This window comes from Engystomops pustulosus, chromosome 1 (genome assembly GCF_040894005.1).
Source record: "Engystomops pustulosus chromosome 1, aEngPut4.maternal, whole genome shotgun sequence".
Classification (NCBI taxonomy): domain Eukaryota; kingdom Metazoa; phylum Chordata; class Amphibia; order Anura; family Leptodactylidae; genus Engystomops; species Engystomops pustulosus.
Window position 1 is genome coordinate 269455540 of NC_092411.1, and position 16652 is coordinate 269472191.

General features: G+C 42.9%; 1 protein-coding gene across 1 annotated transcript in view; it reads right to left on the minus strand.

Moving 5' to 3' along the window:
- Positions 1–618: 618 nt before the first annotated feature.
- ACOX3 (acyl-CoA oxidase 3, pristanoyl) overlaps positions 619–16652 on the minus strand; it is a 62983-nt gene continuing 46949 nt past the window's right edge. The window contains exons 14-18 of the mRNA XM_072126144.1: positions 10394–10509; positions 6017–6191; positions 5584–5651; positions 2898–2984; positions 619–1022 (exon numbers count right to left, since the gene is read on the minus strand). Coding sequence (XP_071982245.1) covers positions 903–1022; positions 2898–2984; positions 5584–5651; positions 6017–6191; positions 10394–10509 — 566 coding nt within the window. The 3' untranslated portion in view covers positions 619–902. The remainder of the gene's footprint in view (positions 1023–2897; positions 2985–5583; positions 5652–6016; positions 6192–10393; positions 10510–16652) is intronic.

Here is a 16652-nt window from a genome sequence, read left to right on the forward strand (position 1 = left end):
GAGACCATGGAAGAGAGAGACCAGGGAGGAGAGAGACCATGGAGGAGAGACTATGGAGAAGAGAGACTATAGAAGAAGAGACTATGGAGAAGAGACTATAGAAGAGAGACTATGGAGAAGAGAGACTATAGAAGAAGAGACTATGGAGAAGAGACTATAGAAGAAGAGACTATGGAGAAGAGACTATAGAAGAGAGACTATAGAAGAGAGACTATGGAGAAGAGAGACTATAGAAGAGAGACTATAGAAGAGAGACTATAGAAGAGAGACTATAGAAGAGAGACTATAGAAGAGAGACTATAGAAGAGAGACCATGGAGAAGAGAGACTATAGAAGAGAGACTATAGAAGAGAGACTATAGAAGAGAGACTATATAAGAGACTATAGAAGAGAGACTATAGAAGAGACTATAGAAGAGAGACTATAGAAGAGACTATAGAAGAGACTATAGAAGAGACTATAGAAGAGACTATAGAAGAGACTATAGAAGAGACTATAGAAGAGACTTTGGAGAAGACACGATGCAGGAGAGCTGGTGGACGGCCGGTCAAAAATCATATTAAATTGGATAATGATTCCTACTTACGATACTTACATAACGGAAGTTAAAGTCCCCAACTTAATGTTCATGGGACACTTTTTGGCACAGTTATCTTTTTTTTTTTTTTCAAAAAAAGCAGTGATGGTTAATTATTTTCCAGGCCTATTACATGCAAGTGTCTGAAGATACCTTCTGACTGCCTCAGGTGGGTGGACTATGACAATTCTCCGTAAAGAACATGGCTCCTACATAAAGCCTGGGAAAACATTCTGTCACCTCTGTACATTGTGATATCAGTTCCTCATTACAGGATTATCTATAGCGATGTCTCGTGTGTGCAGACCGGACCCTCTGTAGGACGTCAGAGCTGGGATCTTGGTTTGCCAATTACAGGCTTATTGGTGCAGAACTCAGGCCACCACGATGGACGCTCTAGGACCTTCTCTCCTTGTAGGACTGCGGACCACAGGTTCTTGTACAGCTGGAAGGAGAGTTTGATGGAGATTAACTGGTAACATTATGGAGGCCTCAAATAAGGATGGGCTATCAAGGTAACCATTGTGGAAATAACTGCTCAAGGGCTTATCCAGGATTACAAAACTATGGCTGCATTCTTCCCAAAACAGCTCCCCTCTATCTATAGGTTATGTGCGCTACTGCAGTGCAGGCTTCCACGTCACTGGTGCAGAGCTGAAACCTGTGGACAAGGTATGGAGCTGTTCCTGGAAGGAAATACCTATGGAAGGTATATGGCCGGCTTCAGTGCTGCCATCCTCCCGTCATATAGTACATAAGTTGGTAATAAACTTATTAAACGATTTATGGCCAACTTTTGCTCCCCCTGATCCTTGCCCTGTACACACATATGCTCTGCTAAGCGACCCATGTATTCTGATTGAGGGGGTGCAGCTACTTACAAAGATCTGTTGAAAGAAGTATGTTGTAGCTTTCAAAATAGGATAATCTACCCTCCAGTCCATCCTGTCCAGGGACACTTACTCATAGATCCAGACACTGTGACCGCGGTAATCTTCTTATATTTGTTATCCATGGCCTCCTTCCTTCTAAAATCAACTTTGAAAATTATAGTGCTCTAGGGGGCGTTGCCATAGCTCTTTGTGCTGTAGATTCACACAGCCTGTTACACTGTCCAGAAACACTCCACCCTTTCCTCTGTCAACTGTAATCTTACACAGTGGAAGGAAGTGCTCCTGTAAGAGCCAGTGAAGCGCAGGGGCTCTGGTAATGCCTCCATTTGGCTCATTAGCATAATTGTAAAAGTAGATTTTTTAGAAGGAAGGAGGCCATGAATATCAAATATAAGTCACGGTGCCTGGAGTACCATATTTTTCGGACTATAAGGCGCACAAAAAATCCTTTGATTTTCTCAGAAATCAAAGGTGTGCTTTATATTCCAGTGCGCCTTATATATGAACCGTACTTACAGGCAACAGCTGCCTTGAACTGTGCACAGGTCTGCCACCTGCTGGTCATTCATCCTTATAATCTGGTGTGCCTTTTAATCCGGTGCGCCTTATATATGAACCTAGACATTTTAGCAGGCATTTATTGATGGTGCACCTTATAATCCGGTGCGCCATATAGTCTGAAAAATACTGTATGTATGGGGATACATGAAGGTCTCATATCTGGGACTAATCGAAAATCTAAGGAATATCCTGCAGGTACATTTTATCTCTTAAAGGGGGTTATCCAAAGTTTATGAAATCTTCTCTCCCCCACCCCCCATACGTCCATGTATGACTTTGTTGCAGGGGTCTTCTCTATCCATGCATTGATTAAACAGACAAAGGGGCTGACCTAGCTATAGCTGGGAGGTAGCTATGATCGAGAGTATAGGGTTGAGGAGATGTGACCTGCTTATTACCTGGGAGCTGTGGTTCTGATAACAGGGGGTCCAGATCTAGAATATACATCTTGTAACCAGAGTACCATTCCATAGTATTGGATGGAGCGGCATTAAAATAGTGAGAATGGGAGTTGTGATCCACCGATCAGATTGTTATCCCCCTAAAACGTCTAGGTTCATATATAAGGCGCACCGAATTATAAGGCGCACCTGATTATAAGGCTGAATGACCAGCAGGTGGCAGACCTGTGCACAGCTCAAGGCAGCTGTTGTCTGTAAGTAAGGTTCATATATAAGGCGCACTGGACTATACGGTACACCTTCGATTTCTAAGAAAATCAAAGGATTTTTTGTGCGCCTTATAGTCCGAAAAATACGGTACTACAATGCACGACAAACACAGCCCTGCTACATCATCTCTATCTATAGAACTCATACAATGAATATAAAAATATGGCAAAAATATTTCCGATTTCTGCTCCTTACCTCTCCGTCCGCTCTGGCAATGGGGGAGTTGAGGATGAAATCTGGAGGTGCGATGGCGTCCACGAGAGACACGGCGTCAACTTTCAACTGTGTGAGAAGAATGGAAAATGTTGGCAGCCGTCCTCACTTTCCATAGCAGCGCAGCACAACAGAGCAGCAGCGAGCGTTGCTACAATTACCCAGGGTGAATTGTGACTGCTTACATTTTCGGGGAGCGCAGGATCGGGTTTTATGAATTTTCCGTGTGTTGTGTCTCATTACCCTTTATATGGGAGGCTCCTGGCGGTCCTATAGTCACAGCGGGGACATGACCTGCAGAACTACCGCTGCTGCTCTATATGTTACCTGCATTTGTATCATCTACTAGGCTTCAGGGGCCGAGAAATCACAAATGTGAAACATATTAGAAGAGAAATACTGATAATAATTCAAGATGTAGGATATGACTAATGGGGGCGCTTATGTAATGTCCCCCCCCACCTCACTATCTTCTCTATCCTATATTACCGAAACATATGGATCACAGAACATTATGCTCTTACAGATGTAGCAGGGTTAGATGAGTTACTTAGCTCTTAATCCGTTCTGTAAAACCACAGACATAAAGGGGAATATGTCTACGGTTTCGACTACATACAACTGTAGCAGCCCCAATCAGATCAACTGGGACCAAGTCCTCACACAGCTGTGCTCTTAGCGCTCTGCGTTGAGCCCATTTTCAGCCCCCTCCCTTCTGGGTAGCTTCTGTAGCATTAAAAAAAAAAAAACGTTAACTCAGAACAGATGGGAAGGGCTGTAAAGCTACCCAGTGCAGAGCGCTAAGAGCACAGCAGTGTAAGTACATGTCCAAGTTCACTTAGAGAAGCTACAATCTTGTAAATCAATTTATTTCACAGTCCTGCTGCTACTAACATACACAAAGGTTTGATTAAAGCGGCCGTATCAACTATATAAGTTATCCCCTGCGGCCAGTCTTCATGTTGTGACATATTTTGGTGATGTAAACATTTTTTTTTCAATAAAATGCAGTTTTTCACACATTTTTTGGGAGTTCTGGATCCAAGTATTCTTCCCTTTTTTTCTCCTATTAGTTGATACAGCCCTTTTAAACAAGACCAAGACACTGGCTGCAGTTTTGCTTCATCGCACAGGTTCAGCTCTGCCACATTTGCGAATGAATCAAATAGAGGGGCTAAAAGACAGAGGGCTAAGAGCACAGCAGTGTGAGGACGTGTTCCAGTGCACTGAGAGAAGCTACAATCTTGCAAATCCATTTATTTCACAGTCCTGCTGCTACTAACATAAAGTGGGTTTCATTAAAGGGGTCGTACCAACTATATTTTTGTTCAATAAAATGTACCGTATATACTCAAGTATAAGCCGACCCAAGTATAAGCTGAGGCCCCTAATTTTAACACAAAACATGGGAAAACCTATTGACTCGAGTATAAGCCGAGGGTGGGAAATGCATTGGTCACAGCCTCCCCATTATATAGCCTGCCGGACCCTGCCCCATAGTATATAGCCAGCACCTGCCCCCCAGTATATAGCCTGCCAGCCCCCTACCCCGGTATATAGCCAGCCCCCTACCCCGGTATATAGCCAGCCCCCTGCCCCGGTATACAGCCAGCCCCCTGCCCCGGTATACAGCCAGCCCCCTGCCCCGGTATACAGCCAGCCCCCTGCCCCGGTATACAGCCAGCCCCCTGCCCCGGTATACAGCCAGCCCCCTGCCCCGGTATACAGCCAGCCCCCTGCCCCGGTATACTGCCAGCCCCCTGCCCCAGTATACTGCCAGCCCCCTGCCCCAGTATACAGCCAGCCCCCTGCCCCAGTATACAGCCAGCCCCCTGCCCCAGTATACTGCCAGCCCCCTGCCCCAGTATACTGCCAGCCCCCTGCCCCAGTATACTGCCAGCCCCCTGCCCCAGTATACTGCCAGCCCCCTGCTCCAGTATACAGCCAGCCCCCTGCCCCAGTATACAGCCAGCCCCCTGCCCCAGTATACAGCCAGCCCCCTGCCCCAGTATACAGCCAGCCCCCTGCCCAGTATACAGCCAGCCCCCTGCCCCGGTATACTCCCAGCCCCCTGCCCCAGTATACTGCCAGCCCCCTGCTCCAGTATACAGCCAGCCCCCTGCCCCAGTATACAGCCAACCCCCTGCCCCAGTATATAGCCAGCAGGGGAGAAGCCGGAAAGGTCAGTTTTGATATATTTTTTTACTCGAGTATAAGCCGAGTTTGGGGTTTCAGCACATTTTTTGTGCTGAAAAACTAGGCTTATACTCGAGTTATAAGGTAGTTATCAAAAGTTTTTTTTCCACATTTTTGGGAGTTCTGGATCCAAGAATTCTTCCTTTTGTCTCCAAATAATTGATAAACCCCCTTTAAACAAGACCAATAGCTGCCACTGGCTGCAGTTCTGCTTCAACTCACAAATTCAGCTCCGTTACATTTGCAAACCAGTAGTGGATGGGCCTTAAAGCAGCTCTTTGCAGAGAGAAAAGTGCACAGCAGTGTGAGGACATGTCCCAGTACACATAGAGAGTCTACAATCTCTAAATCAATCAAGTAGAGGGGCTGTCCACTCATTCTGCAAATTTCTGATCTCTTTAGTGTCAGAGTTAGCCCCTCTCACACAGCTGCAGGTTTGTGACAGTGTATCATTGTGATTCTGATTTACTACCTCAGCAGATAGTTCCAGGATTGCGTCCTGCACGATTCTGCCCGGAACTTCACCAGCAAAATATCCACCTGGAAAATGGCAACAACAAAAAGAAGAATAGGAAGTGAACTTCTAAAGGGATATGTGAGATCCAATACACGTTCTGTACAATCTAATGCATACAACATCTGAGGTCCATAGCGGAATGTGACATCGCAAAGACCACATTACAATCTGACGCTCTCCAGAACACGGATCTGGCAACATTTCGGGTCCATGTATCCAAAAATGGTGAAATTTATAAAATAAACACAAACAATACAGAGGATTCAGGATGTTGTGGTTTCCCCTTGTACTTGACCTGGTGGGTAAAGACTGACTGCAGTGCACATGTGTCACCAGATGGACAACCCCTTTAATTTTTGGATACATGAATCGTGTGTATTGTCCTCACCTTGGTAGAGCACAGCCATGTGTTTGCTCAGGGACCACAGTCCATACAGGCAGCACAGCTTCTTCAGGACGGGCTGCAGGGAGCTGGGGGTCCCGGGGTCATGGGTGTAGTCATAGTATCTCTGCAGAACTGTGTGCTCAATGAACGCCAGGGCCAAGGAGCGACAGTAATATGCCTTCAAGATAAAGAATATTAATATACACAGTGATGTCACAGTACAGGGATAATACACACAGTGATGTCACAGTACAGGGATAATACATACAGTGATGTCACAGTACAGAGATAATACACACAGTGATGTCACAGTACAGGGATAATACACACAGTGATGTCACAGTACAGGGATAATACACACAGTGATGTCACAGTACAGAGATAATATACACAGTAATGTCACAGTACAGGGATAATACACACAGTGATGTCACAGTACAGGGATAATACACACAGTGATGTCACAGTACAGGGATAATACACACAGTGATGTCACAGTACAGGGATAATACACACAGTGATGTCACAGTACAGAGATAATACACACAGTGATGTCACAGTACTGGGATAATGCACACAGTGATGTCACAGTACAGAGATAATACAAACAGTGATGTCACAGTACAGAGATAATACACACAGTGATGTCACATTACAGGGGTAATACACACAGTGATGTCACAGTGCAGGGATAACACACACAGTGATGTCACATTACAGGGGTAATACACACAGTGATGTCACAGTACAGGGATAATACACACAGTGATGTCACAGTACAGAGATAATACACACAGTGATGTCACAGTACAGGGATAATACACACAGTGATGTCACAGTACATGGATAATACACACAGTGATGTCACAGTACAGAGATAATACACACAGTGATGTCACAGTACTGGGATAATGCACACAGTGATGTCACAGTACAGAGATAATACAAACAGTGATGTCACAGTACAGAGATAATACACACAGTGATGTCACATTACAGGGGTAATACACACAGTGATGTCACAGTGCAGGGATAACACACACAGTGATGTCACATTACAGGGGTAATACACACAGTGATGTCACAGTACAGGGATAATACCCACAGTGATGTCACAGTACAGAGATAATACCCACAGTGATGTCACAGTACAGGGATAATACACACAGTGATGTCACAGTACATGGATAATACACACAGTGATGTCACAGTACAGGGAAAATACACACAGTGATGTCACAGTACAGGGATAATACACACAGTGATGTCACAGTACAGGGATAATACATACAGTGATGGCACAGTACAGGGATAATACACACAGTGATGTCACAGTACAGGGATAATACACACAGTGATGTCACAGTACAGAGATAATACACACAGTGATGTCACAGTACAGAGGTAATACACACCGTGATGTCACAGTACAGGGATAATACACACAGTGATGTCACAGTGCAGGGATAATACACAGTGATGTCACAGTACAGGGATAATACACACAGTGATGTCACAGTACAGGGATAATACATACAGTGATGTCACAGTACAGAGATAATACACACAGTGATGTCACAGTACAGGGATAATACACACAGTGATGTCACAGTACAGGGATAATATACACAGTGATGTCACAGTACAGAGATAATATACACAGTAATGTCACAGTACAGGGATAATACACACAGTGATGTCACAGTACAGGGATAATACACACAGTGATGTCACAGTACAGGGATAATACACACAGTGATGTCACAGTACAGGGATAATACACACAGTGATGTCACAGTACAGAGATAATACACACAGTGATGTCACAGTACTGGGATAATGCACACAGTGATGTCACAGTACAGAGATAATACAAACAGTGATGTCACAGTACAGAGATAATACACACAGTGATGTCACATTACAGGGGTAATACACACAGTGATGTCACAGTGCAGGGATAACACACACAGTGATGTCACATTACAGGGGTAATACACACAGTGATGTCACAGTACAGGGATAATACACACAGTGATGTCACAGTACAGAGATAATACACACAGTGATGTCACAGTACAGGGATAATACACACAGTGATGTCACAGTACATGGATAATACACACAGTGATGTCACAGTACAGGGAAAATACACACAGTGATGTCACAGTACAGGGATAATACACACAGTGATGTCACAGTACAGGGATAATACACACAGTGATGTCACAATATAGAGTTAATACACAGTGATGTCACAGTACAGGGATAATACACAGTGATGTCACAGTACAGGGATAATGCACACAGTGATGTCACAGTACAGGGATAATACACAAAGTGATGTCACAGTACAGGGATAATACACACAGTGATGTCACAGTACAGGGATAATACACACAGTGATGTCACAGTACAGGATAATACACACAGTGATGTCACAGTACAGGGATAATACACACAGTGATGTCACAGTACAGGGATAATACACACAGTGATGTCACAGTACAGGGGTAATACACAGTGATGTCACAGTACAGGGATAATACACACAGTGATGTCACAGTACAGGGATAATACATACAGTGATGGCACAGTACAGGGATAATACACACAGTGATGTCACAGTACAGGGATAATACACACAGTGATGTCACAGTACAGAGATAATGCACACAGTGATGTCACAGTACAGAGGTAATACACACCGTGATGTCACAGTACAGGGATAATACACACAGTGATGTCACAGTGCAGGGATAATACACAGTGATGTCACAGTACAGGGATAATACACACAGTGATGTCACAGTACAGGGATAATACATACAGTGATGGCACAGTACAGGGATAATACACACAGTGATGTCACAGTACAGGGATAATACACACAGTGATGTCACAGTACAGAGGTAATACACACATTGTGATGTCACAGTACAGGGATAATACACACAGTGATGTCACAGTACAGGGATAATACACACAGTGATGTCACAGTACAGGGATAATACACACAGTGAGGTCACAGTACAGAAATAATACACACAGTGATGTCACAGTACAGGGATAATACACACAGTGATGTCACAGTACAGAGATAATACACACAGTGATGTCACAGTACAGGGATAATACACAGTGATGTCACAGTACAGGGATAATACACACAGTGATGTCACAGTACAGAGATAATACACACAGTGATGTCACAGTACAGGGGATAATACACACAGTGATGCCACAGTACAGGGATAATACACACAGTGATGTCACAGTACAGGGATAATACACACAGTGATGTCACAGTACAGAGATAATACACACAGTGATGTCACAGTACAGGGATAATACACACAGTGATGTCACACTACAGGGGTAATACACACAGTGATGTCACACTACAGGGGTAATACACACCGTGATGTCACAGTACAGGGATAATACACAGCGATGTCACAGTACAGGGATAATACACACAGTGATGTCACAGTACAGGGATAATACACACAGTGATGTCACAGTACAGAGATAATACACACAGTGATGTCACAGCACAGGGATAATACACACAGTGATGTCACAGTACAGAGATAATACACACAGTGAGGTCACAGTACAGAAATAATACACACAGTGATGTCACAGTACAGGGATAATATACACAGTGATGTCACAGTACAGAGATAATACACACAGTGATGTCACAGTACAGAGATAATACACACAGTGATGTCACATTACAGGGGTAATACACACAGTGAGGTCACAGTACAGAAATAATACACACAGTGATGTCACAGTACTGGGATAATGCACACAGTGATGTCACAGTACAGAGATAATACAAACAGTGATGTCACAGTACAGAGATAATACACACAGTGATGTCACATTACAGGGGTAATACACACAGTGATGCCACAGTACAGAGATAATACACACAGTGATGTCACACTACAGGGATAATACACAGTGATGTCACAGTACAGGGATAATACACACAGTGATGTCACAGTACAGAGATAATACACACAGTGATGCCACAGTACAGAGATAATACACACAGTGATGTCACAGTACAGGGATAATACACACAGTGATGTCACAGTACAGGAATAATACATACAGTGATGTCACATTACAGGGATATTACACACAATCAAACCATCAAACCCCTGAATAGGGAGGGATGTTGTGTGAAGACCCCACTGTAGTTATATACACGGGTTTGGAAGAAACAACCTACTAGCCCCAGTGACTGAGCTGGGAGATTTAGGGTTAGGTGTAGTCTGGCTATGACAGGGGAGCTACACGTACACAATGATGTTACATACGGTGTATCCGGGTGACAGACCTCCTGTATACACTGTACACTACCTGGCTGTTATTTCTAGCATCAAAGTCATTGGCGGCTCTCTGCCTCTCGTGTTGGAGTTTACGATGACTTTCTTGGAGGAGGTAGCAGACCAACCACTTGTAAGCATCCAGAGTGACTGAAAAACAAGAGCAAAGTATAGTAATAACTAGCTGTAGCCCCTGGCGGTGCCCGGGAGAGTAAATAACTGCTCTTAGCTATTACACAAAAAATGGGTTAACAAAAAGTATTTTATTTGAATCCATCTCTCTCTCTGACCGTCTCTGAATGTTTCTGTCTGAGTGTCTCAGACTGTCTGTTTGTGTCCATATGTCTCCGAATGTCTGGGGCACTGACTGTCTCCGTCTGATTCTGTATTTGTCTCTGACTGTCACTTTGTCTATGGGGGGATTTATCAGAGGTGTCTGAAGGCAGCTTCGCACAGCTGATCTCTGATTACACGTAGGTCGAGTCGGAAATATCGGATGTATAAGAATTTTAGCATGATAGAATAAAGGATGAATTTTTAAAATATGAATTTGGAGTGCTGGAAAACATTTATATATTTCATGTGTTATCATATCTGATGCGGTGGATTCCTTCCGACTCTATTTTCCGTGCACCCTCAGCAGAACGTGGATACACACAAGATTCTTGGATCAAACTGGTGAGCGGACTCAAATATGTATCTGTAATATAATATTGTCTTTGTCCGTCTCTGTTTCTGTCTGTCGCTGTTTCTGTCTGTCTGTCTGTTTCTGTCTGTCTCTGTTTCTGTCTGTCTCTGTTTCTGTCTGTCTCTGTTTCTGTCTGTCTCTGTTTCTGTCTGTCTCTGTTTCTGTCTGTCTGTCGCTGTTTCTGTCTGTCGCTGTTTCTGTCTGTCGCTGTTTCTGTCTGTCGCTGTTTCTGTCTGTCGCTGTTTCTGTCTGTCGCTGTTTCTGTCTGTCTGTCTCTGTTTCTGTCTGTCGCTGTTTCTGTCTGTCTGTCGCTGTTTCTGTCTGTCTCCGACGCCAGGCTTCTCTGACTGTCTGAGACGGTCTCTCACTGTCTATGATTGTATCCGACTTTCCCAGACTGTCTCTGTCTGTCTCCGACAGTCTTGGACGTTCTTCGACTATGTCTGACTCGGTCTTTGACTGTGACTTTATTTGTATGTGTCACTTTGTCTATGGGGGGGGGTTTATCAGAAGTGTCTGAGCCTCATGTTTACAATAGATAAATACACCCGCTGATTAGACCAGAGCAATCGAAACGTTGCCTAAAAATTTTTTTGGGATTGCCATACTCTTATTTCTGGAATAAAATAAAATTTTACTACCAAGGAGTGCCAAGTTTTTTCTTCATTTAGATTAGACCAGAGAGGCCCATGGAGCTCGTGTTACTTTCTCTCCATATCTAGACTGAAAACTGACGTTCTCTCCTCTGCCGACTCTGTCCCAGTCTACACAGTAAAGCTAAGAAAATGTCCACCTAGAGGCCAGTGTAAATACTGCAATATTTCCTCTTATAATTTTCTGATTAGTTTCCCAGAAATTAACAATATGAAACCAGCACTAGCGTTCCTGGAAGTAAAACTGTAGTTCCTGAGCACCTGTTTCCTGAAACAAAGAGCGTATAAAAAGTATATAGAAGTCTCGGAATCTCGTAAGGACTTGCAGTGGAAGTGTTCCACTGATGTCATCACAGGACTCCATGCACCCAACGTTGTATAATATGATCACTAAACCACCATTAAACTGCTGTGAGGTCTCAGCGTTTCCATCAAAACAACATAACAAGGACAGGCTGAGGACATTGTGTGAATCAGGAGAAGGTGACGTTCCTTTACATGACCGAATCCCATCCGCCGGCTGCAGAGAGCGTGTGTTATAGGATTACTGCACGCTGCTACTCTCTGCATTAGACAAGCTCACAGTTTCCTCAGGGGAGAAGATTCCTCGGATAATTGTGTTGTGGAACTAACAGGATCAGGGTTACTAAGTCTCCGAAAGTCACTGAATGAATGTTTATACAAAAAGCACAAGACCTTCCATTTCAGAACATCCCATCATCTGCTCATTATCATTGTTACTAGAGAGAGGACTCCACAACATTGAGATTGACTGCACCATTGCGGCATGTTCTGTAAAGGGGTACAGTACATAAGGTTCTAACAGGTGTGAAACAAAAACAAAAATTATTTTAATTGTCCATTCATCCCCTTAACGACTTGTAACATTGTAGGTCACAAGTCTATTAAGGCAGTGTGGAGAGGTCTCACCAGCTAAGGCCTCTCCACACAAGCCGGGTGTTTGCTGCATATTGCAGCAAACACCCACTAGTAAAACCTGTGATTGGTGCTGGCACTGACTGTAGGCGTTGTCCATTTGACTGACGATGGCTAAGCAGTCAGCGGGGAACAAGGATCAATTGTCATGATAGCCTGGAGTCTTCATAAGACTCCAGGACCTGGTATTGCTGAATATCTGTAACAGTGTGCCAGTGGCAAACCTTTACAGATCTATAACAAATGGTCTATATACTGCTATATTGTATTGCAGTTTATAGCAGGAGCAATCAGACTCCATAGGTTTAAAGGAAACCTACCATTTAGAATGGCAGGGTGAGCTGGTGCCGGTACTTACTTTCGTTAGTGTTATAAACCGCTGTATTTTAAACTCTAGACCAGAACAGGCTTCGGCGCTGCGTGCGCACGATTGTGCGCGCGCCTACATAGGAAATAGCGGAGATGTTGCGCGCGCACGGTCACGCGCAGCGCTGAAGCCTGTTCTGGTCTAGAGTTTAAAAAGTGTTAAAACCGTGATACCGCGGTTTATAACACTAACAAAAGTAAGTACCGGCACCAGCTCTCCCTGAGCTGGTGCTCAGTACTTACAGCTTACCCCTACCATTCTAAATGGTAGGTTTCCTTTAAAGTACCCTAGGTTGTCTAAAAATAGTAAACAAAACAAACTTTAAAAAGTTAAAAATAAATTAAAAACCAAAAAGATCAAATCACCCCCCTTTCCCTAGAACTAATATAAAAACATATAAGTTAAAACAAAAACATGTTTGGTATCACAGCGTGTGTATACAGCTCTGTACACCGAAGTCAGAAGATGGCGGAATGCAAAAATATTTCTTTATACAGAAGGTTTTCAGTTTTTTTTAAACGTATTTCAATAACCGATATAAATTCAGTATCCCCATGATCACACAGTCCAAAAGAATAAAGGAGAAAACTGTAAAAACCGAGCCCTCAAGAAAATGGCGCTGATGCTTTTTTTCCAACACTTTTTCATTTTCATTTTTTAATTTTTGGTGCTTTAACTAGTACTTCTTGGCCCTAGGCCGGCCCAGCTGTAACATAAATTGTGACAACTTAAAAGGATTTCTACCATCACACTCCATCATGATAAACCAGTAAACCCTTCTGGCTCATTAGCATAATTGTAAAAGTTGATTGTAGAAGGAAGGAGACCGTGGATAACACATATAAGAGGATTATCACAGTCACGCTGCCTGGATCTATGAGTAATGTCCCTGGTTTATCAGGATGGTAGATTTCCTTTAAGTGATCACAATGTAGGTTACAGCTAAAAAATACCAATGAAATCACCAGGGTCACACAAGAAAGTAGCATGGTACAGGTGGAGGTTACAGCAAGAAGAGGGCAGGAGAGTCTGTAATCAGGTCATAGATCGGAATGGGTGCACAGCTACAAATATGGGTAAAGGGGTATTCTCGTCTGGGCATTCGCATCCAGTTTCATTAATCTGACAAATATAAACGTTTCTTCAATTGGATGTTATTAAAAAAAATGTTCCTGTGTGAAGATAATTTCTCATTAATGTGGTCCCTCATCATATGGTCCCTTAGAAACAAGACTGTGTCCTTGGATGCGACCACCTCTGCTGGAGGGTTTCGCACAAAAGAAACAAAAGGTTTTTATATCTGAAATGTTCGGGAGTTACTGCAGGTCCCACAGCCGTCCTGTGGTAATAATTGCTGTATCCATATGGTCAGGCAGGACTCAATAGTGCATGTCTGGCCACCACTGCCAAAATGTGAGGTGGTTGTATCCAAGGAAGCCATCTCATTTCTAAGGGACAACATGACTACATTTATGAGAAATTATCTTTACACGGGAACATTTTTTTTAATAACATCCAATTGAAGAAATGTTTCCATATGGAAAATGAATAAAATTAAATGTAAATACCCAGATGGGAATTCCCCTTTAAAGAGAATTTTAAACATAAAGGCTTTGATTAGCTGGGGATACAACAGTGAGTGTGTGCTGGCCCTTTAAGAAGGCGCAAAATTTTCCCAAAGGTTCCAAAGTGCTGGTGTACAGCTACACGCCCTGCACTGGATTTCTATAGGGGGCAAGGGGCACCACTAGCGTAAAAGTACCTACCAGAGTTCAGAACCGCACCAATCCTAAGGACATAGTATAGGCTATTGGTAAGGAAATTCATTTTAATGGATCAAAAATGTCTATGGAATACAGCCAGTCCCCAGGTTATGTACAAGATAGGTTCTGTAAGTTTGTTCTTAAGTTGAATTTGTATGTAAGTCAGAACTGTATATTTTATTATTGTAGCCCCAGACAAAAACTTTTTGGTCTCTGTGACAATTGAATTTTAAAAATGTTGGGTTGTCATAAGAACCAGGACTAACAATAAAGCTTCATTACAGACACCTGTGATAACTGTTATAGCTGATTATTGCATCCTAGGGCTAAAGTACAGTAATTACCAAACATCCAGAGGTCTGTTTGTAACTAGGGGTCGTATGTAAGTCGGGTGTTCTTAAGTAGGGGACCGTCTGTATACATGAAGCCCATTAAAGGAGCGGTGACCTAGTGAGTCAAGTGCCAAGGATTGAAGCAGATAAGTCCAACAGATTTGGGAAACACACAGGATCAAGAGACAGGGATCCAGAAAAAAATAAGGCTTAGCCTCTTCTATATCTTAGTAACATATAGAGGGAATGAAGTGTAGGGACAACCCCTTTAATCGTCACAGCAGACATATTCACGCTTCCATCTTAAGCTATTATAACCGGGAATAACTTTTCTATCATCCCAAAGTGAACTGTACTTTGCTTTCCACTTTCGGAACAGATTGTCCTTTACTTTGGCTGCATATTAGCACCAATATAATTCCACATCATTTCATTTTTTATGGGAAAAGTAATAAAAATCAGTATTATTATTATTTATTGCTGAAAAAATACTCTTCGGTTTTATTGTTATTAATAACAACATGATTTTGTGGAGCAATATTTGTGCTGCCTCCAATAATATATCAGTTACTAGATTTTGGGTCTATGTTTTATCCAGGCACCGTGACTGTGGTGTCTTCTTATATTTGTTATCCATGGTCTCCTTCCTTCTAAAAGCAACTTTTAGAATTATGCTAAGGAGATTTACATCATGCACCAGACTTGTGGAGAGATGGTAAGTGATGCCCCTGGATGCAGGACTGTCAGTAACATCACAGGGAATGCTCTGAGGAGAAGAGAGCAGGACTTTAGTAATAAACTCTCCGCCTCCGTGACTTTATACAACCAATTTAGATCTCATTTAAAAGACAATTTTCTGGATACTGCTTCAATGTTGACCGATGAAAGAAACATGACCGGAAGGTGTTAATCTGCTAGAGACAACAATTACTACGATACCTGTATCATGCTGCTGGCTTCTTCCTATCCTTATATACAGCCTGATATATGTATCATTCCTTCTTATAAAATCACATTCAGCTAATCCTGAAGTGGGCGGCACTTCCTGGTTGTGACATCAGTTAAAGGGCAGTGAGGCCAGAGCACTATAATATGAATTAAGTCAGCATGTTTGTAATTGGGGTTGGCGGAGGACACAGCTTTTTTTTGGAGCATAGAGAGCGCTGGTGTGCTGCAGGTATGGATGTCAAAATGAGAGTCTCTTGAGTGCAGCAAGAGGTCTGGAGATGTCCAACTGCTACTGAACTTCAAGCTGGTAAAGTTTTATTTCTTTATATCTGTTGAAACTTAAGCCACTGCCTCCTTGCTATCTAACATAAAAGCTACACTGTTGTTCCAGGACCATTTAACATCGACTGTGTGTTATTGCCTTTTTCTCGCTTTAATGTCAAGTCTATTACAGTGACTTTAACGTTATCTAACATCTAACATAAAGGCGATATTGTTGCCCCGCTGCTACCTAACTGTATCTTATGCTGCCGCCCCTCGCTGCTCTGCTGCTACCTAACTGCGCTCTTACACTATCCCTCCTCGCTTGCTGAACATCAACATTAC